Raw genomic sequence first — 23,576 nt, 5'->3', positions numbered from 1 at the left:
GCAACTGAGCACACACATGGAAAATATACAAGAACTATGGGAAAGATGTAAATTGTAAATATGTAAAAAAAGTTATTCATCTTACCAGGATGGTTGGGCTGCTAACAATAAAATGAAGCATTACCACAGTAAAATAATATTCAATCCTGCATTTATTAAGCTATACAAAGGATCCCAGAATGCTCCCACAGTCTCATTAAAGACATCAAACTCAGCAACACTCAGGTGTTAAGCAAGGGGAAGTGTTGAAGGCCAGAAGAACTACAAAAGCGAGGTGATGAGAGAGGTAGAATTTGAGGTCCACATGCATAGTTTTGTTGCATTTTCTAACCTACATTCTAAATGAATGACACAGGTACTGAGATAAGATTGTTTTGCTGAGGAACCTGAACTTGGCCCTTTTGATGTCTCTATTCCTGAGACTGTAGATGAAGGGGTTCAGCATGGGGGTGACCACAGTGTACACCACCGAGGCCACTGCATCCTTCCCAGGAGATTGTGAGATGGCTGAGCTGAGGTACACACCAAGGCCTGTTCCATAAAATAAGCAAACACCTGCCAGATGAGAGCCACAAGTGGAGAAGGCTTTATACCTCCCACCTAATGAGGGGACTCTCAGAATGGAGGAAAAAATTTTATAGTAAGAGAAAAAGATACCTGAGACAGGAAGAAATCCAAAGATGGTACCAGCAAAATACATGACTATGTTACTGGTGAAAGTGTCAGAACAGGCAAGCTTGAGGAGCAGAGAAGGGTCACAGAAGAAATTAGAAATTTCCACATCCTTGAAGCAGGCGACTTGTGACACAATCCAGTTGTGCACCTGGGACTCCAAAAAGCTAACAAAAGAGGACACCAAAACTAAGCAGCAGCACAGGCGTGGGTTCATGATGACGGTGTAGTGCAGTGGCTGACAGATGGCCACAAACCTGTCATAGGCCATCAGAAGCAGAAGAGTATCATCCAAACAACCAAAAAGGGTAAAAGTAGACATCTGTGTCAGGCAGCCCACATAGGAAATGACTCTGCTGTGAGTTTGGATGTTCACAATCATTTTGGGGACAGTGCTGGAGATGAAACCAATGTCCGCCAAGGACAGGTTGGAGAGGAAGAAGTACATGGGGGTGTGGAGGTGGGGGTCAGAGGTGACAGCCAGGATGATGAGCAGGTTCCCCAGCACGGTGACCAGGTACATGGACAGCAAGAGTCCAAAGAGGAAAGGCTGCAGTTCTGGATCATCTGACAGGCCCAGAAGGAAGAATTCTGAGACTCTTGTTAGATTTCCAGCTCTGTGCTGCTTGGACACCTTTGGAAGAATAAAAGAGGGTTTGAACAATAGGAAATAACTAAATGGGCATTGAGCACTGTGTCCATATTTTGGATTCAAGCAATTCATTTCTAAGACCATATACCCCAGTACGTTCAGCAATATTTCTCAGTGACAAATTCTGTTTAGAACTGCTTCCTTCTTGGTTTATGTGTTATTCGCCTCTGTTGATACACCCATACTTTATAAAACTTCACTGAAAAATGAAAGGGAGGGAGGACATTAGAAGTAATACCTCCAGCATCTCAGTAAAATGCAGCCTTCTTTTTTACACATGTTAGTGTATATGTTTCCATGCTACTCTCTCCATTAGCCTGAATGAGACATTCTCTTCCTTCTTTAAGAAAAATTAAATTCTAATTTAAAGAAATGAAGCAATATATATATATATATATTGTTTTATTCAAATATAATTCTAGATAATTCCTTCATTTAGAATATCTACAGATCTCTGTGAAACACAGGACTATGTCATCTGGATTCTAAATTAAAGATGAATGTTCATAATCTGAACACATTTTATATGATATGCAGTGTTTTATCCTTCTTTATTTTTCTGTCTTCCTTCCTTCATGAAATAGGTGATTACTCAAATGTCAAGGTTTTCTTTTGAAGGCCATTTACTATATACTTGATATCTTTGATGGACTCTACAGTCCATGGAATTCTCCAGGCTAGAATACTGAAGTGAGTAGCCTTTCCCTTCTCCAGGGGATCTTCCCAACCCAAGAATCGAACCCAGGTCTCCCACATTGCAGGAGGATTCTTTACCAGCTGAGCCACAAGGGAGGCCCCATTGATGGACTTCAAATTTCAGTAAATATGGTTTAATTAAGTGCACATAATCATAATGCATTGGTGACTACAAGATGGTGTTAGTGTACAGGGGATTGTTAATGATTAAATGACAATGAAAGTTAAGAAAGCCTCTTGGAATCTTTTCTTTTATATGGGGTTATTTATTTCAATTTCACCTCAGTAAAATGTCTGATGTGTAATACCACTTGCATTTTTGGACTCTATTCTGTACTCGTGGGATAATACTACATCATTGTTTTTCTTTTTCTTTTTCTTTTTTTTGGTTTATTGGAGTTTGATTGACAAAATTGCATATATTTGGGTTATGCAATGAAGTGTTTTAAAAGATGTCCAAAATGATGATTTAATATACATCAACATTGTGAACAAATACCACAATCAAGTTAATTAGCATGTCTGTCACCTCACAGAATTTCTATTCATGCGTGTGTGTGTGTATGTGTGTGTGTGTAGTAACAGTTAAGCAGATCTTTCTTAGCAGATTTCAAGAATATAATATATTATTATTAACTATAATCAACAGATTGTATTTATATCCCCAGATTTACTCATTTCATAACTGAAAGTTTCTCCACCACCAGTTCTCACAACTACAGTTCTAATCCATGATCCTAAGATTTTTACTTTCTTAGCTTCCACACATAAATGAGATCATACAGTATCTGATTCTACATCTACATTTTTTGAAATAAGAATATCATTTTCCAGGTCCATCCCTGTTGTCATAAATGGCAGGATTTCCTTGTTTTTATGGTTGAGTAACATCTAATTCTTTAAATACACACAGGATGCTTTCTTTCATTATTCATCTGTCAACAGACACATACCCATATTTTCACTATGTAAAATAATAATGCCATGACATGGGAATGCAGATATCTCTTTAAGGTTCTGATTTCATTTCTTTGGCATCTAACCTAAAGTAGGGTTGTTGGATCCTAAGGTAGTTCTACTTCAATTTTTTGCAGTTTTTAATTTCTTAAGGAGCCTTCATTCTGTTTTCTTTTTTTTTAATACAAATTTTTTTCATTTTAATTGGAGGCTAATTACTTTACAATATTGTATTGGTTTGTCATACATTAACATGAATCTGCCGTGGTTGTACACATGCTCCCCATCCTGAACCCCCCTCCCACCTTCCTCCCCATACCATCCCTCTGAGTCATCCCAGTGCACCAGCTCCAAGCATCCTGTATCATGCATCAAACCTGGAATGGTGATTCCTTTCATATATGATATTATGTATGTTTCAATGTCATTCTCCCAAATCATCCCACCTTCGCCCTCTCGCAGAGTCCAAAAGACGTTCTATACATCTGTGTATCTTTTGCTATCTCGCATACAGGGTTATCGTTACCATCTTTTTAAATTCCATATATATGCGTTAGTATACTGTATTGGTGTTTTTCTTTCTGGCTTACTTCATTCCGTATGATAGGCTACAGTTTCATCCACCTCATTAGAACTGATTCAAATGTATTCTTTTTAATGGCTGAGTAATACTCCATTGAGTATATGTACCACAGCTTTCTAATCCATTCATCTGCTGATGGACCTCTAGGTTGCTTCCATGTCCTGGCTGTTATAAACAGTGCTGCGATGAACATTGGGGTACACGTGTCTCTTTCAATTCTGGTTTCCTCGATGTGTATGCCCAGCAGTGGGATTGCTGGGTCATAAAGAAGTTCTACTTCCAGTTTTTTTAAGAAATCTCCACACTGTTCTCCATAGTGGCTGTACTAGTTTGCATTCCCATCAACAGTGTAAGAGGGTTCCCTTTTTTCCACATCCTCCCCAGCATTTATTGCTTGTAGACTTTTGGTTAGCAGCCATTCTGACTGGTGTGAGATGGTACCTCATAGTGGTTTTGATTTGCATTTCTCTGATAATGAGTGATGTTGAGCATCTTTTCATGTGTTTGTTAGCCATCTGTATGTCTTCTTTAGAGAAATGTCTATTTAGTTCCTTGTCCCATTTTTTGATTGGGTCGTTTATTTTTCTGGAATTGAGTTGTAGGAGTTGCTTGTATATTTTTGAGAGTAGTTGTTTGTCAGTTGCTTCATTTGCTATTATCTTCTCCCATTCTGAAGGCTGTCTTTTCACCTTGCTTATAGTTTGCTTTGTTGTGCAGAAGCTTTTAAGTTTAATTAGGTCCCATTTGTTTATTTTTGCTTTATTTCCAATATTCTGGGAGGTGGGTCATAGAGGATCCTGCTGTGATGTATGTCAGAGTGTTTTGCCTATGTTCTCCTCTAGGAGTTTTATAGTTTCTGATCTTACGTTTAGATCTTTAATCCATTTTGAGTTTATTTTTGTGTATGGTGTTAGAAAGTGTTCTAGTTTCATTCTTTTACAAGTGGTTGACCAGTTTTCCCAGCACCACTTGTGAAAGAGATTTTTTTCTCCGTTGTATATTCTTGCCTCCTTTGTCAAAGATAAGGTGTCCATAGGTGCATGGATTTATCTCTGGGCTTTCTATTTTGTTCCTTTGATCTATATTTCTGTCTTTGTGCCAGTACCATACTGTCTTGATGACTGTGGCTTTGTAGTAGAGCCTGAAGTCAGGCAGGTTGATTCCTCCAGTTCCATTCTTCTTTCTCAAGATTGCTTTGGCTATTCGAGGTTTTTTGTATTTCCATACAAATTGTGAAATTATTTGTTCTAGCTCTGTGAAAAATACCATTGGTAGGGATTGCATTGAATCTATAGATTGCTTTGGGTAGTATACTCATTTTCATGATATCAATTCTTCCGATCCATGAACACGGTATATTTCTCCATCTCTAAGTGTCCTCTTTGATTTCTTTCACCAGTGTTTTATAGTTTTCTATATATGGGTCTTTAGTTTCTTTAGGTAGATATATTCCTAAGTATTTTATTCTTTTTGTTGAAATGGTGAATGGAATTGTTTCCTTAATTTCTCTTTCTATTTTCTCATTATTAGTGTATAGGAATGCAAGGGATTTCTGTGTAATAGCTGTACAAATATTCATTCCCACCAACCAAGTACAAGTGTCCCTTAAAATCCACATCCTACCCAATATTTGTTGTCTTTTTGTATAATAGCCATCCTAACAGATATGAGGTGGTATTTGATTTCCATTTGGTCTTTGCATGTCCTAATGTTACCTGATGTTCAGCACCTTTTACCCAGTGGTTTTGTTCTCCTGATCATAAACCCTCTTATTTACTGTTGAGGAGGTTAACACTAGGGAAGGTCCCACTCCCAGGTCAGGACCCAGCCTTCTTATGTCAAGGTAACAAATTTTCCTGTCAATCAGTCCTGATAGAGGGGTTGTAATTCTTCTAATTCTGCTTTTTATAGGCAATTCAAGTTCTTTATTTTGGCTTTCAAACTATGACTTAATTGTGAAAAAAAGATTAAAATAGAATAATGCAAACACATCTGGGCAGTTTCCTTATCTGTGAAATTATGATAGTAATTGAACCTACAGAATAGGACTATTACAAGATAGTTTTTTAAAAATCATTAAAATTGCTTAAACAAGTGGTTTTCAGTTCCAGTTGATCTATTATTTACATGTGCTTACTTTAAAAATACTCACTTACCCCAGCCTCGGCCTCAAATCAATTTCGGGATCTCTACATGTGAGTTTCTTGGTCTCCTTTCTTTGAAGCTGGGCTTGATAAACACTGCTTTAGAATACAGTCTAACACTTAGAAAAAGCTCAATGACCATCATCTATTTATATAATCATGAATTCACACTATTTTTAAAACAGAAACATTTTCTAATATTTGCTTCAGATTTCATATTCATATGGATTTGAAACATTAACAATAAAATTTAACTTCTCTTGGTGTCTCAGCTCAAATCCATTTCTCTGCATACACCTCCCTAATAGCAACCAGTGTCATGAACTTGGCTGCACACTTTGTTTCTATGAAAAATGGAAGGGTTTAAACAAAATTTACTGGATTTATTTTATTCTTGTTGCTGCCTCTGTGTCAACAAGATAGAGTCTCTGGGGAATCAGAAATTAATGAGTCTCAGTCATTTCTTTTCATCTATGAAGAATGTACTTATGTAAACAAAAATAAAATGTCCTGTCAGGGATTAGGGCATCAGATCAACAGATATTTAAATTTGATAACATGAAAATTAACATAGTCATTATTAGTAAAAAAAAAAAAAATAAAAAACGTATCTTGCCCTTCTTGTATGCTCATCATACAATTATTACACAAAGCACTATTATTATTTTAGTCCAACTTCAGTGGGTTTCTGTCTGTGAACAATCAGCTCAGTTGACATGGCTAAATCTCAGATTCTAAAACTTTCCCATAACACACTGAGAATGAGTGCAGCATAGAAGATTCAAAATTAAGTTTTTCTTCTCTGAGTCCCATACCCTAAACTTCACTCTTTTCAAACATCCTGAAAGTGTTTGGCAGAAGTACAGAGATTTAACAACACATACATCTGGGATACATTATTTTGAACTGTTTTCATTTTTCTGAGTAGGAATGGACCACAAGGCTCTGATTCTGTGTCCCCTTTAATGATTGAGGAAACTGATTTTAAGTACATAGGAGAAAGTGGAGAGGTGAATGGAAACCCAGGAACAGAGTCAACAGAGATCTATGCTGAAGTGCTGTGCTGTGCTTAGTCACTCAGTCATGTCTGCCTCTTTGCAACCCCATACACTGTAGCCCACCAGGCTCCTCTGTCATGTGGATTCTCCAGGCAAGAATATTGGAGTGGATTACCTTGCCTTCTTCCAGGGGATCTTCCCTGCCCAGGGATCAAACCCAGGTCTCCCTCACTGCAGGGTGATTCTTTACTGTCTGAGCCACCAGGGGAGCCCACTCTGAAGTATCAGGTGCCAAATATTTCTATGACTTTTGTCTGTGATTTCAGACATCCTTCCTATAGTTGATGCAGTAAGTGTTACCTAGTAACCTCCAATGTGTCCTCCAGAAAACTCCAAAGGGAAGGGCACAGTGAGCAGGGAGTTTCTGCCCAGACTCACAGGGAAGTGACTGACTGACTGGGTGGCAAGAGGAAGACTGCTCAGATTCCCTGTGTCTTGAGTCATTCTCTCTAGAATGACTGGCTTCAACTTGGCTTTAACACTTTCTAACTCATGACCTGATACATATGACATAAAATGTTGTGCTTCTTTTCTCTTATTATTAATAATGGAGGCAGTTATAATTTTGTGCATGCCTGTGTGCTAAGTCACTTCAGTTGAATCTGACTCTTTGTGACCCCATGGATTGTAGCCGGCCAGGATCCTCTGTCCACGAAATTCTCCAGGCTAAAATACTGGAATGGGTTGCCATGACCTCCTTCAGGCGATCTTTCCTACCCAGTGATTGAACCCAAGTCTCTCATGTCTCCTGCATTAGCAGGCAGGTTCTTTACCTCTAGCACCACCTGGGAAGACCATAATTTGGTACAGATGCAATAAAAAACGAAACATAAAACATATACCTCAGAGCCTGACACTTATGAAGTCTTAAGTAACAGTACCTGATATTAAGGTTAATGTCATCCTCCTCACCATCTTCATCAGCACTTGCAGAATTATCTGATGTGCTCATGGGGAAGTTTGAAAGTGAAAGTGAAGTCACTTGATCGTGTCCAACTCTTTGCAACCCCATGGACTGTAGCCTACCAGGCTTCTCCGTCCATGGGATTTTCCAGGCAAGAGTCCTGGATTGCCATTTCCTTTTCCAGGGGATCTTCCTGACCCAGGGATCAAACCTAGGTTTCCTGCATTGCAGGCAGATGCTTTAACCTCTGAGCCACCAGGGGAGGGAAGCGGGAAAGTTTACAGAGATCTATTCACTGCTCTGGTGGGAAGCATACCTGGCAGAGCCACACCAATGATAGTGAAAGCAGAACTCTGAATCAGAGTTCTCACACACCAGAACATAAGTGTCATAGGGCTCTAATCTGAAATTTGTATACTGGTGCCCTCCCATCTGTCTATCCCAACTGTCATGTTTGCCATGTTGTGCATAAAATCATGCTCCCCAAACTCCTTTCATTCACCAATCACTGTCTCCCTCAGGACTTACTTGCCTGGGCTGCATCTCTGCTGGAACATGGCCAAAGAGCACAGACTCACTGCCCCTCTCCTGCCTGATGTGTGATGAAGTCTCAGGGTCACTCCACAGGATGGACAGGAAGACAGACTCAGGCTGGACCTTCTAATGCAGGTTCCTACAAAAGATGGAGAAGTAGGTATGGATGGACCACAATATTAGAACTGGCAACATAACGAGCTAGAGACACTGACCGATTATTGACAAAGGTATGACCTTAGGGCTCAATGCCCAAAGCTCATCATTAGCCAGTTGGTCCATGTTGTCCCACTCTCTGGAGACTTGTTAATACTAACAAAACAGGAAAAGGAGAAAAGTGAATGTCCTGGGAAGGGTCTGGGTCTTTCTTCATCTCAGGAGGAAATTCCATGTACTCTTGCTTCTTACTTCCAACTTGCAGGATCTTAACATAATGTCAGACATTTTTTTCTCAGTTTTATCCATTCAATGTGTGGTTTTGATGCGTTGAAGTCCATTTTATCAATTATGGAATCTATGTAGCAAGAGGTTTAGCCAATGATGTGATGCACTTTCCATTTTCAGAGTTAATAACTGTCTGTAAAGATAACATGCTTTCATCTCTTTACTTTAGTTCACAGTTGATGAGAGGAAACATACAATGGAATGAAAACCAAGAGGTGGGATAAGTGAGACCATCTCAGATCCTGCCCACCATACAGGCCTCATTCTCTATAAGATCTTTGTGCGCCAAACCCTTCCAAGATCAAGTCTTGCCCCCCTGCTTTTCAGTATATTCCCAGATTCACTTCACCAACATGATCTCAACAAAAATTCCCTGGAAACAAACTACAAATGGGTAGACATTCTTCTCCCCTGGGTACTTCAACAACTTCAGGTCATGCAGTCTCAAGTAGACCCCTGGTTTCTGATACACTAGGAGAGCCCCTCCATCAATGTCCGGACAACCTGTAGCTGTTCCATGAACAGATGTAACAAATTTCCACATGCTATGTTCCACATGTTTCTGATTTCTGGTAATTCAAATGGAATCCACTCAAACCTGGATATGTTTTCTCTTGGTTTCTTTGTGGTCTCAGCTCTTGAGGACTTTAATAAAATATGGATTTGGCTTATCCATTTTTGCTATTGGATACAGTGGGATGTATGTGGAGAGTGTTGGGCTGTAACCTTCTCAGTCCTGTCCATGCAAACTTCCTGACAGAGAGTGCTCTCCTGAGGAATGCAGAGGTTGGTTTGTCCTTAAGTGACAAGAAGAAAATTTTAACTTAAACCATATCAGATTGGATATGAAGGAAAGAATGTTATGCAACCATGTATAAATAAGTGACAGAGGATATTTTTAAGGGAAATCACATAGTAGATATGCACAGATGGATATGAGAGGAAGTCACTGGGTGTTGTAGCATTTAAATATTTAGTTTGTGGCAAAAATGTATCACTAAACTGAAATGCTTTCATACTGAGATCTAGAAATAAGATTCTAGGACAAAGATGAATTTATAGACACAAGACAAGGAAACCAAGGTAGTTGTTTGTACCATATAATGTGACATACGTCATGTTCTTTTCCCAGTTCTCAATGCCTCCAATATTATGACCAAATAGCAACTCAGTAGATTTGATCAGGGGCTTCCCAGGTGTTGTTGTTGCTGTTTTTCAGTCACCCAGTCGTGTTCAACTCTTTGCAACCCCGTGGACTGCAGCACACCAGGCTTTCCTGTGCTTCACCATCTCCCGGAGCTTGCACGAACTCATGTCCATTGAGTTGGTGATGCCATCCAATAATCTCATCCTCTGTCATCCCCTTCTGCTGCCTTCAATCTTTCCCAGCATCAAGGTACTTTCTAATGAGGCAGCTCTTAACATCACGTGGCCAAAGTATTGATGCTTCCACTCCAGTGTTAGTCCTTCCAATGAATATTCAGTGCTGATTTCCTTTAAGATTGACTGATTTGATCTCCTTGCTGTCCAAGGGACTCTCAAGAGTCTTCTCCAACACCACAGTTCGAAAGCATCAATTTTTCAGTGCTCAGCCTTCTTTACAGTCCAACTCTCACATTCATGTATGACTACTGGAAAAACCATAGCTTTGACTCTGTGGACGTTTGTTGGCAAAGTGATGTCTCTGCTTTTCAATATGCTATCTCAGTTTGTCATAGCTTTCCTTCCAAGAAACAAGCATCTTTTAATCTCATGACTGCAGTCACTGTAGGAGCGATTTTAGAGACAAAAGAAAATCTCTCACTGTTTCCCTTATTTCCCCATTTATTTGCCATGAAGTGATGGGACCAGATGCCATGATCTTAGTTTTTTCTTTTTTTTGTTTTAAGCCAGCTTCTTCACTTTCCTCTTCTTTCACCTTCATCAAGAGGCTCTTTGCTTTCTGCATTTATGGTGGTGTGAGGTTGCTGATATTTCCCCAGGCAATCTTGTTTCCAGCTTGTGAGTCAACCAATCCATCAGGCATTTTGCAAGATGTCCACAGTGCATATAAGTTAAATAAGCAGGGTGACAATATACAACCTTGATATACTCCTGTCCCAATTTTGAAACAGTCCACTGTTCCTTGTCCAGTTCTAACTATTGCTTCTTGTCCTTCATTCAGGTTTCTCAAGAGATGGGTCAGGTGGTCTGGCATTCCCCTCACTGTAAGAATTTTTAACAGTTTGTTGTGATCCACTGAGTCAAAGACTTTAGTGTAGTCAATGAAGAAGAAGTAGATAGTTCTATGGAATTACTTTGCTTTTTCTACAATCCAATGGGTATTGACTACTTGATCTCTGGTTCCTCTGCCTTTTCTAAACCCAACTTGTCCATCTGGAAGTTCTTGGTTCATGTACTGTTGAAGCCTAGCTTGAAGGACTTTGAGCATTACCTTACTAGCATGTGAAATGAGCACAATTGTGCAGTAGTTTGAACATCCTTTGGCATTTCCCTTCTTTGCAATTGGAATGAACACTGACATTTTCCAGTCCTGTGGCCATTGCTGAGTTTTCCAAATTTGTTGGCACTTTGAGTGTAGCATTTTAACAGGGTCATCTTTTAGGATTTGAAATAGCTCAGCTGGAATTCCATCAGTTCCACTAACTTTGTTAGTCATAATGCTTCCTCAAGCCCACTTGACTTCACACTCCAGAATGTCTGGATCTAGGTGAGTGGCCACACCATGGCAAAACTAACACAGTTATGTAAAGTTTAAAAATAAAAAATATAAAAAAAAACTTTCGTAATAAGCAGTGTAACAACGTGTTGTTGGATAATATTTTGTATAATAAAAATAAAGTGCTTTCTTTTGCTTAAAAAAAAAAGAAAATTTTATATAATTCTTCTATGTATTCTTGCCCCCTCTTCTTAATCTCTTCTGTTTCTGTTAGGTCATTATGGTAAGTGAAATAAGTCAGACAGTGAAAGACATGGAATATAGGATTTCTCTTCTCTGTGGAATGTAATGTATTAAACCCATACAAGCAGAATGTATTTTCTGACATATTACCAATTGTGAACATTGCAGAAAATCATTCCATGAATATTGTAGAATACCTAGGATTACTATTCAAGTGTATACTTTCTCTTATAATATTTATGGATTTAAAGTGCCCTGTATTCATTTGCTATGAGAATTTAACACGATCTAATAAGAAACTAAGTGATAGAAGTTTAACAGAACGTAAACAGAAAACTAAACCACAGAACCACACACACACACACACACAAAGTAGCATTACTTTGGCTTCTTTCAAGATTCTTTGACTGTCACTTAGGTTACCTTAAATGGATATGCAGATATAGTATTTTAGTGATTTTAGTAACTTTTTGGGGGTGATATCTCTTTCCCTAAACTAGTAAGATTTTATCTTTTGTCAAGTATATTCTTTCTTTTAATATCAAAGTCTCTCATCAGTAGAGTTGGTTGGTGATTTTCTTAAGTGGTAAAATGGAAAGTAACTAAAGTAGGTCTGCACAGCTTTCAGTCAGCCAAGATTACTACCACAAAAACAATAAGTGACATCTCAATTTGTGATGGATACTTATTTTGCAGAATGCAATAGGAGCCCTAAGATGTAAATATTCTGACAGAGGCATGGTAATCAAGTGGGAAAGGAGGACATCAAGGCTGTATATTGTCACCCTGCTTATTTAACTTATATGCAGAACACATTACACAAAATGCCAGGCTGGATGAAGCACAAGCTGGAATCAAGATTGCCAGGAGAAATATCAATAACCTCAGATATGCAGATGACACCACCCTTATGGCAGAAAGTGAAGAAGAACTAAAGAGCCTCTTGATGAAAGTGAAAGAAGAGAGTAAAAATGTTAGCTTAAAGCTCAACATTCAGAAAACTAATATCATGGCATCTGGTCTCATCACTTCATGGCAAATAGATGGGGAAACAATGGAAATAGTGACAACCTTTATTTTCCTGGGCTCCAAAATCACTGCAGATGGTGACTGAAGTCATGAAATTAAAAGACACTTGTTCCTTGGAAGAAAAGCTGTGACAAACCTAGACAGCATACTAAAAAGCAGAGACATTACTTTGCCAACAAAGGTCCATATAGTCAAAGTTATGCTTTTTCCAACAGTCATGTACAGATGTGAGAGTTGAACTATAAAGAAAGCTGAGCACTAAAGAATTGATGCTTTCGAATTATGGTGTTGGAGATGACTCTTGAGAGTCCTTTGGAATGCAAGGAGATCAAACCAGTCCATCCTAAAGGAAATCAGTCCTGAATATTCATTGGAAGGACTGATGCTGAAGCTGAAGCTCCAATACTTTGGCCACCTGATGCGAAGAACTGACTCATTGGAAAAGATCCTGAGGCTTGGAAAGACTAAAGAAAGGAGGAATGGGGAGGACAGAGAATGAGACGGTTGGATGGCATCACCAACTCGATGGACATGAGTTTGAGCAAACTCCGGGAGTTGGTGATGGACAGGGAGGCCCAGCGTGCTGCAGTCCATGGGGTTGCAAAGAGTCAGACTGAACTGAACTGACTTGTCTTGCAGAACTCAATAGGAGACCTAAGATGTAATTATTGAGACAGAGAACAGGAAGGCATGGCAATCAAGTGAAGTCCTAACCAGGCTGTTTCTACTAAAAGGAGAAGTCCTCCCTTGAAAGAAGGTAAACGTACTATGAAGACTTGGGTGACTCAATGTACCTCAGGCATCATTGGAGTCACACAGCGATTGGAATATGATACCACCTATTCTCCAGCTGTGTACCCAAAGCTAAGACATACCCTTGACTTCCACCTGTCTTTCCTGGGCACATTTTGCATCTTCCAATCACAGGTACTTAAGAGCAAATCTTTATACCCCGTGCTATAGTATCAGTCAAGAGTCAGTCAAGTAAAGAAAAACCAATTAGTGTTTTTTCAAAAACTTTTTTATTGGAGTAGAGTTGATTTACAATGTTGTGTTACTTTCAGGTGTACACTACAGTGAATTTGTTGTACATATATCCATTCTTTTTCTGAATGTTTTCTATATAGTTCATTACACTGTATTGAGTAGAGTTCCTTCCTTTGCTATACAGTAGGTTCTTTGGAGAAGGAAATGGCAACCCACTCCAGTATTCTTGCCTGGAGAATCCCAAGGACAGAGGAGCCTAGTGGGCTACCGTCTATGGGGTCTTACAGAGTTGGACACGACTGAAGCGACTTAGCAGCAGCAGCAGGTTCTTAACATCTATTTATTTGGATATAGTTGTGTTTGTATGTCCAGTACTCTTGCCTGGAGAATCCCATGGATGAAGGAGCCTGGTGGGCTACAATCCACGGGGTCGCACAGAGTCGGACACAGCTGAGCGACTTCATCACTTTCATATGTCAGTTCCAGCCTTCCAATTTATCCCTTACTGCCCCTTACTCAGCATAAATTTGTTTTCTACATCTGTAACACTATTTCTGTTTTGTAGATAATCCACCCCACTCCAGTACTCTTGCCTGGAAAATCCCATGGATGGAGGAGCCCGGTAGGCTGCAGGCCATGGGGTCGCTCAGAGTCAGACAGGACTGAGCAACTTCACTTTCACTTTTCACCTTCATGCATTGGAGAAGGAAATGGCAACCCACTCCAGTGTTCTTGCCTGGAGAATCCCAGGGACAGGGGAGCCTGGTGGGTTGCCATCTATGAGGTCGCACAGAGTCGGACACAACTGAAGCGACTTAGCAGTAGCATATATCCTACATATAAGTGATATCATATGATATTTGTTTTTCTCTGACATACCTCATGCAGTATGACAATCTCTAGGTCCATTCAGGTGGCTGCAAATGGCATTATTTCATTATTTGTTTGGCTGAGTGGCAGTCATCCAGGAATAATTCATTTAATCATTTTAGTGAAAAGTTTTAACACAGAGAGTTGGTTAAATAGCTATTGAATGGCTGAAAGATTAAAAGAAAGAAAGAAAGAACGAAAATGAAGTAACATAGCCATCATAAGTGAAGGAAGAAGCTACTACACCAAGGGCTTGAGGGGTTTAAAGGGATCACCTGAGCATTTAGGGCAAAGAGATATTTACAGATCATGTTGAAAGTACATAAGATCAACACAAGATGCAACATAGAGGAGTTATTCTGAACATCCCACCCCAGAGCAAAGTCCATGCATATGGTGTAGAATAATCCATGTGAAGATTATTGGAAATAATGGGGGAAATGCACTGCTTGTTACTACAGCAGAGTCTTCATAACTTCTACCCTTTGACCTCTGATCTCTTCTGGATCTTTAGCATTTGTCCATGAGCAGTTATGACCCAAAGTATAAAGGTCACTTTTAAAGGAAAATTCTGACTTCCATCAGTAGTTCTCAATCTTGGCCACACACTAGAACCACCTGAGTCCTTTGAAAAGCCACATACCAAGTAGAGTTAGAGTGTCTGAGCAACTTCACTTTCACTTTTCACCTTCATGCATTGGAGAAGGAAATGGCATATTTAGGCCACAACCAAGTAGAGTTAGAGTGTCTGGTGGTGAAACACAAGGTCAGTATTTTTACTCTTCCCAGATATTTTCAATAAAAGCCTAGGTTAAGAAGTAGTGACATGCCTCGTCACCCATAACTGCATGTGTGGATTTAAAATATAGATACATAATTTACTATGGAAACGATGTAACAGCTGTGCAAAACTCATAAATTTTCAATATATTGAAAGCGAAGTATTCATTCTTCGAGGATGTGTGTGCCACCAAAGATAAATCATAGAATCTCCATAGATATAAAGAAATTCAGGTAAGAAGTGATTATGGCACACAAAGGACCCTCGATCTCCCACTGTCATGTTAAACCAGAAACAGAAACAATATTCAGGTGGAAAGCAAAGAAAAATATGAAGGTCATAAGAGTTGCAAAACTAATGACATAATAAAAGTAGAATTTTAAATCTCCAGGGCTTTTTTGTTTTGTTTTGTTTTGTTTTGCTACATTTTCTAGCCTACACTCAAATGGGTGGCCAGGTCCTAAGCTGAGATTGTTCTGCTGAGGAACCTCCACATGGCCTTTTTGATGTCTTTGTTCCTCAGACTATAGATGAAGGGGTTTAGCATGGGGTGACCACAGTGTAAACCACTGAGGCTGCTACATCCTTCCTTGGAGAAAGGGAGATGGCTGAGCTGAGATATACCCCCAGGGCTGTTCCATAAAACAAGCATATCACTGCCAGGTGAGAGCCACAGGTGGCAAAGGCTTTATACATCCCACTTGATGAGGGGACTCTCAGAATGGAGACAAGAATTTTATAGTAAGAGAAAAAGATTCCTGAGGTAGGGAGAAAACCAGAGATGGCAACGATAATATACCTGACTATACTATTCATGAAAGTATCAGAACAGCCAAGGTTGAGCAGCTGAGAAGGGTCACAGAAGAAACTAGAAATTTCTATATCCTTGAAGCAGGTAAGTTGTAACACAATCACATTATGCATCAGGGAATCCAAAAGGCTAACAAAAAAAGACACAAAAAAGAAGATGCAACAGGTGCATGGGTTCATGATGATTGTATAATGCAGTGGGTGACAGATGGCCACAAACCTGTCATAAGCCATCACAGACAGAAGCATACTATCCATACACCCAAAAAGGATAAAAATAGACATCTGTGTCAGGCAGCCCCCATAGGAGATGACGCTGCTGTGAGTTTGGATGTCCACAATCATCTTGGGAACAGTGGTAGAGATGAAACTGATGTCAGCCAAAGACAGGTTGGAGAGGAAGAAGTACATGGGAGTGTGGAGGTGGGGGTCAGAGGTGACAGCTAATATGATGAGTAGGTTTCCCAACACGGTGACCAGGTACATGGACAGAAACAGGATACAGAGCAAAGGCTGCAGTTCTGCATCATCTGAGAGGCCCAGGAGGAAGAATTCTGAGACACTTGTTAGATTTCCAGTTCTGTGTAGCTTGGACACCTCTGGAAAAAGAAAAGAGGTCTGGAAACAAAGGAAATAAGTAAATGGGCATTGAGCGCTGTGCCCATACTTTGGATTCAAACAATTCATTTTAAGATTATACATCCCAGTATCTTCAGCAATATTTCTCAGTGTGCCAAATTCTACCTGCTTAGAAATTTTTTCTCCTTAGTTTCTATGTTATTCAATTCTGCCTATACACCCTTACTTAATAAAACTTCATGGAAAGGTGAAAGGGAAGAAGAATATTAGAGTTAAAACATCCATGGTCTCAGCTAAATATAGCCAACTTCTTTAGATATAATGTAGAAGGAGAAATTCCCTTCCCCTCTAATAAAATATAAAATTTGATCTAAAGAAATTAAGACATGCATATTTATACAAATCTTAATTCAGTCAAAAACAATTCTAGATATTTTCCTCATTTTCAATATTGACAAATCTATGAAATGCAGAACTAGGTCCTCCTGATTCTTAATTAAAAATGAATGTTAATAATGAGAACACATTTTATATGATATTCAGAGTTTTATCATTCTTTGTTTTCTGCCTTCCCTTCTTCATGAACTAAGTCATTACTCAAACATCAGAGTGGTCTTTTAAAGTTTTTAGTATATTCTTCATATCTTTGACTTCAGTGGAATTCAAATTTTGATCAGTATGGTTTAATTAAATGCAGGATCATAATGCATTGATGACTACAAAGGTGGTATTACTGTACAGAACAATGTAAATGCTTAAATGGTAATAAAATTTAAGAAACTCTCTTGAAATTTTGATTCATGATGATGTATGGCAAAAAACATCCCAACATTGTAATCATCCTCCAATTAAAATCAATTATTTTTTTAACAGGCATAATATTCTCCAGATAATTCCATGTTGTCACAAATGGCAGGATTTCCTTGGTTTTATGGCTGAGTAATATCCCATTATTTATATAAACACACAACGTTTTTTACCTATTCAACACTCAATAAACACATTTTCACTATTTAAAATAAATGATGATGACAAGGGAATGCAAGTATCTGTTAGAAGTTCTGATTTCAGTTCTTTGGCACCTACCCTGAAATGGGTTGCTAGATCCTATGGTAGTTCTATTTCAATTAGTTGCAGCTTTTAATTTTTTTAAGGAACCTCCATTCTGTTTTCTATAATGGCTGTATCATTATTCATTCCCACTAACCGAGTACAAGTGTTCCCATAACAGTGAGCAGGGATCAAGGAGTCTCTGCCAGGACTGACAAGGAAGTGAGTGACATGATGGTTTGGGGTGGCAGAGGCATTGCCCACATACCTAGCATCTAGAATCAGTCTGTCCAAAATGACTGACTTCAAACATGATTTTATCATTCTTTAATTCATGATCTGGTTGCTGTTGTTTAGTCCCTAAGTTGTGTCTGACTCTTTGCGACACCAAGGCCTGTAGCCTGCCAGGCTCCTCTGTCCATGGGATTTCCCAGGCACGAACACTGGGGTGGGTTGCCATTTCCTTCTGCAGGGGATCTTTATGACCCAGGGATCAAACTTGAGTCTCCTGTATTGGCAGGCAGATCCTTCACCACTTGAGCCACCATGGAAGCCCCAAGAACTGGCACATGTTATATAAAATGTTTCACTTCTTTCCTCTTATTAAAATAATAGTAATGTTATGTACATATCATTGGGGAGAAATTATGCACATGTAATCAAGAAGGAAATACAAAATGTATATGTCAGAGCCCGACACTTAGGAGGCCTTCAATACCAGGACAGGATGGTATGGTTCATGTCATCCTCATCATGCTCGTCCTCATCCTCATCACTGATCCCATGATGAACTGAAGGGTTAGTGGGAAGGGGGACAGAGGATAAGATGGTTGGATGGCATCATCGGCTCAATGGACTTGAGTTTGAGCATACTCCAGGAGATGGTGAAGGACAGGGAAGCCTGATATGCTGCAGTCCATGGGGTTGGAAAGAGTCAGATATGACTGAGTAACTGAAAAACAACTGAACAAGGAGCAAGTTTACATAGGAGCATCTGCTTCTCTATTGGGAGGGATGCCAGCCAGAACCAGGCCAGTGAGGGTGAAAGCAGAACTCTGAATGCAAGTTCTCACATCTCAACCAAAACTAAGAATATGAACTTCAAAGCATTCTATTCCAAACCCATGTGGATTGTTCCCAACACCTCTCCACCATCTCTGTCTCCCTAGCACTTACTAGGTTGGCTGTATCTCTGCTGGAGCATGACCAAGGACCACAGACTCACTGCCTCTCTCCTGCCTGGTGTGTGATGAAGTCTCAGGGTCCCTCCTCAGGATGGGCAGGAAAACAGACTCAGGATGGACATTCTGATGTAGCTTCCTACAAAGGATGGAGACATAGGTGTGGATTCACAATATTAGAACAGCCAAAATAATGAGCTTGGAGGCACTGGCCAATTATTTTCAATGGTATGACCTTAGAGCTCAATGCCCAAAGCTCATCATTAGCCACTTGGTCCATGTTGTCCTCATCTCTGGGGACTTGTTAATATTAAAAGAACAGGAAAAGGAGAAGAGTGAATGTACTGGGAAGGGTCTGGGTCCCTTTTCATCTCAGAAGGAAATTCCACGTACTCTTGCTTCTTACTTCCAAGCTGCAGGATCTTAACATAACATCAGACCTTTCTTTCTCAATTTACCACTCAATGTGTGATTTTGATATGTTGAAATTCATTGTATCAATCTTGAAATCTTTGCAGCATGAGGTCTAGACCAATGATGTGATACACTATCCATTTTCAGAGTTTTCCATTTTTCACAGGACTGGAAAAGGTCAGTTTTCATCCAACTGCAAAGAAGGGCAATACCAAAGATTGTCCAAACCACTGCACATTTTGTGCTCACTTCACACACTAGTAAGGTAATGCTCAAAATCCTTCAAGCTAAACTTCAACACTATGTGAACCAAGAACTTCCATATGGACAAGCTGGATTTAGAAAAAGCAGAAGAACCAGAGATCAAGAAGTCATAGAAAAAGCAAGGGAATTCCAGAAAACTATCTACTTCTTCATTGAGTAGGCTAGAGTCGTTGACTGTGTGGATCACAATAAACTGTGGAAAATTCTTAGAGAGATAGGAATACCAGACCACATTACCTTCCTCCTGAGAAATCTGTATGCAGGTCAAGAAGTAACAGAACTGGACGTAGAACAAAGGACTGGTTCCAAATTGCTAAAGGAGTACATCAAAGCTATATATTGTCACCCTGCTTATTTAACTTATATGCAGAGTATACCATATGAAATGCCAGGCTGGATAAAGCACAAGCTGGAATCAAGATCGCAGGGAGGAGTATCAATAACCTCACATATGCAGATGACAACGCTTTATGGCAGAAAGCAAAGAGGAACTAAAGAGCCTCTTTATGAAAGTAAAAGTAGAAAGTGAAAAAGCTGGCTTAAACTCAACATTCAAAAAACGAAGATCATGGCTTCTGGTCCCATCACTTCATGGCAAATAGATGGGGAAACAATGGAAATAGTGAGAGACTTTATTTTCTTGGCCTCCAAAATCACTGCAGATGGTGACTGCAGCCATGAAATTAAAAGATGCTTGCTCTTTGGAAGAAGAGCTGTGACAAACCTAGACATCATATTAAAAGGAGAGACATACTTTGGTGACAAAGGTCCATCTCGTCAAAGCTACGGTTTTTCCAGTGGTCATGTATGGGTGTGAAAGTTGGACTATAAAGAAGGCTGAGCACCAAAGAATTGATGCTTTTGAACTGTGGTGTTGGAGAAGACTCTTGAGAGTCCCTTGGACAGCAAGGATATCAAACAAGTCAATGCTAAAGGAAATCAGTCCTGAATATTCTTTGGAAGGACTAATGCTGAAGCTGAAGCTCCAATACTTTGGCCACCTGATGTGAAAACCTGACTCATTGAAAAAGTCCCTGAGGCTGGAAAAGATTGAAGTCAGGAGGAGAAGGGGATGACAGAGAATGAGATGGTTGGATGGCATCACCGACTCGATCAACATAAGTTTGAGCAAGCTCTGGGAGTTGGTGATGAACAGGGAAGTCTGGCATACTGTAGTCCAAGGCATCGCAAAGAGTCAGACACAACTGAGCAACTGAACTAAACTCAACTGAAACTGGGAGTTGGTTTAAAAGATAGTGAAAGGCTAACAGGCAAAAAATTACAAAGCAGGAACACAGCATTTATGAGAGAAGAAAGATGTTACTCCACCAAGGGCTTGAAGAGTATAAAATGAACAGCTGAGCATTTAGGGCAAAGAGAATTTACTGGCCACTACTGAATGTATGTAAGATAAAAAAATAGAGCAATTATTTCAAGAGCCACACCCCAAAGCAACATATATAAGGTATACTGTATACAATGCATACAATGTATACTGACCACTATTGAATGTATGTAAGTTAGAAAATGGAACAAACATTTCAAGAGCCACACCCCAAAGCAATGTATATAAGTGTGAGTTTAGAGCAGAGACAATAGTTTTATAAACAGCACATAGGCTACGGAGACCAAATTCTATGGTGTAGAGAGGCTATATATGAAGAATCATTATCAGCAATAATGGGGAAAACACACTGCCTGTTGGGCTTCTAGGTAGTAAAGAAACTGCTTTCCAGTTTAAGAGATGTGGGTTCCATCCTTGGGTCAGGAAGACCCCCTGGAGAAGGAAATGGCAACTCCAGTATTTTTGCCTGGAAAATATCATGGACAGAGGAGCCTGGCAGACTATGGTTCATGGGGTCGCTAAAGAGTCAGACCCAACTTACTGACTGAGTATGCACACAGGCACATTGCCTGTTACTACAGCAGGCTCTTCATATTTTCCCCCATGAGCTCAGATCTCTTTAGGATCTGGGACATTTGTCCATGAGCAGTTAGGACACATGACATAAAGGTCACATTTGACTGAAAGATCTGACTTACAGCAGAAGTTCAAACCTTGGCCACATGCTAGAACCAGCCTCAGTGTGTTTAAAAACCCTCTTGCTGGGACTTCCCTTGTGCTCCAGTGGATTAGGTTCCACCTTTCAATGCAGGGGGCATGAATTCAACCCCTGGTCTGGGACTTAAGACCCCACATGCTGCATGGTATGACCAAAAATAAAAATAAGTAATTTTTAAAAATCTTCAGTTCAGGACACCCTAAGTCTAACATTGTGAAGGAATTATCCTCCTTTAAAATAAGTAAATAAATTTAAAAATAAAGAAATAAGAATAAAATAAATAGAGTCTTTGGCAGTGAGACTCAGTTGTCAGTTTATTTTTTAGTTTATTTTATTGTAGTATAACTGATTCACAATGTTACAAAATAGTGAGTATTTTTAAGCCTCCCAGATGACTTTGAGAAAAGCCAAGGCTGAGAAGCAGTGACATGTACCTTCTCCACATAGACTGCATACACAGATTTAAAACATAGTAATCAGCTGGAAAATAAACAACAGCTTCCCAAAAAATATACTATCTAAATCTGTAAAAATGGAGTTGTTCATTTTTCTAGTATGTGGGTCACCACAATAAATGAGAGACTCCTCCTTAGATACAATAAGATTCAGTTACGCAGTATTTTTGACATCTACAGAATCCCAGAAGACCCTTCCAGCCCCATCAAAAACATATCTAAAGAAGCAATATTCAGGTATAAAACAAGGAGAGGCAAGAAGGCCCTAAGGGCTACAAATGATGTCATCAGAGAGATAGAATTTTCAGATCCAGGTGTTAATTTTGCTACATTTTCCAACCCACACTCCAAATGGAGGTTAGATTGTTTTGTTGAGGAATCTGCACAAGGCCCTTTTGATATCTCTGTTCCTCAGGCTGTAGATGAAGGGGTTCAGCATGGGGGTGACCACAGTGTACATAACTGAGGCCAGTGAATCCTTCCCGGGAGATTGTAAGATGGCTGAGCTGAGGTACATACCAAGGCCTGTTCCATAATATAAGCAAACAACTGTCAGGTGAGAGCCACAGGTGGAGAATGCTTTATACCTCCCACCTGATGACGGGACTCTCAAAATGGAGGAAAGAATTTTGTAATAAGAGAAAAAGATCCCTGAGACAAGGACAAAAGCAAAAATGGCACCAGTAGAATACAGGATTATATTATTGGTGAAAGTGTCAGAACAGGCAAGCTTAAGGAGCAGAGAAGGGTCACAGAAGTAATTAGAAATTTCTACATCTTTGAAGCAGGTAAGTTGTAGCACAATCAAATTGTGTACCTGGGAGTCCATAAGGCTACCAAAGAAAGACACCAAAACTAAAGAGAAACAGAGGCGTGGGTTCATGATGACCGGGTAGTGCAGTGGGTGACAGATGGCCACAAACCTGTCATAGGACATCACAGACAGCAGCACACCATCCATACAACCAAAAAGGATAAAAGAAGACATCTGTGTCAGGCAGCCCCCATAGGAGATGACTCTGCTGTGAGTTAGGATGTTCACAATCATCTTGGGGACTGTGGTGGAGACGAAACCAATGTCAGCCAAGGAGAGGTTGGAGAGGAAGAAGTACATGGGGGTGTGGAGGTGGGGGTCAGAGGTGATGGCCAGGATGATGAGCAGGTTCCCCAGCATGGTGACCAGGTACATGGACAGGAACAGGACACAGAGCAAAGGCTGCAGTTCTGGATCATCCAAGAGGCCCACGAGGAAGAATTCTGAGAGACTGGTTAGATTCTGTGGTAGATTTTGTGGTCGTATGTATCTTGGACACCTTTAAAAAAGAAACGAGTTTTGGAAGAAAGAAAACAAGTAAATGACATGCAGTACTCTGTCCATATTTTGGATTCAAGCAATTCATTTCTAAGATCATATACCCCAGTTCCTTCAGCAATATTTCTCAGTGTGACAGATACTATCTGCTTAGAATTCTTTCTTCATTGGTTTCTGTGTTATTCACATCTGTCTATGCACTCTTACTTTATAAAACTTCACTGAAAACTGAAAG

The 23,576-nt window shown here is 39.7% G+C and overlaps 3 protein-coding genes across 3 annotated transcripts; all 3 read right to left on the bottom strand.

The window, feature by feature from the left end:
- Positions 1–331: 331 nt before the first annotated feature.
- On the bottom strand, positions 332–1,338 carry LOC102397882 (putative gustatory receptor clone PTE01). Its single transcript, XM_045161889.1, has one exon. It carries the CDS (start codon positions 1,193–1,195, stop codon positions 332–334), a length of 864 nt encoding a protein of 287 aa, XP_045017824.1. The 5' UTR covers positions 1,196–1,338.
- A 14,415-nt stretch (positions 1,339–15,753) lies between these two features.
- Positions 15,754–16,966, bottom strand: LOC112587075 (putative gustatory receptor clone PTE01). The gene has a single exon (XM_045161873.1). The coding sequence runs from the start codon at positions 16,723–16,725 to the stop codon at positions 15,754–15,756; it is 972 nt and encodes a 323-aa protein (XP_045017808.1). The 5' UTR covers positions 16,726–16,966.
- A 5,421-nt stretch (positions 16,967–22,387) lies between these two features.
- Positions 22,388–23,305, bottom strand: LOC123464571 (olfactory receptor 7E24-like). Its single transcript, XM_045161872.1, has one exon. The coding sequence runs from the start codon at positions 23,216–23,218 to the stop codon at positions 22,388–22,390; it is 831 nt and encodes a 276-aa protein (XP_045017807.1). The 5' UTR covers positions 23,219–23,305.
- Positions 23,306–23,576: the final 271 nt, after the last annotated feature.

Source organism: Bubalus bubalis, chromosome 9 (assembly GCF_019923935.1).
Source record: "Bubalus bubalis isolate 160015118507 breed Murrah chromosome 9, NDDB_SH_1, whole genome shotgun sequence".
Classification (NCBI taxonomy): Eukaryota; Metazoa; Chordata; class Mammalia; order Artiodactyla; family Bovidae; genus Bubalus; species Bubalus bubalis.
Note: the sequence above shows the minus strand (reverse complement) of the source record. Positions and strands in the feature narration are given on the sequence as shown.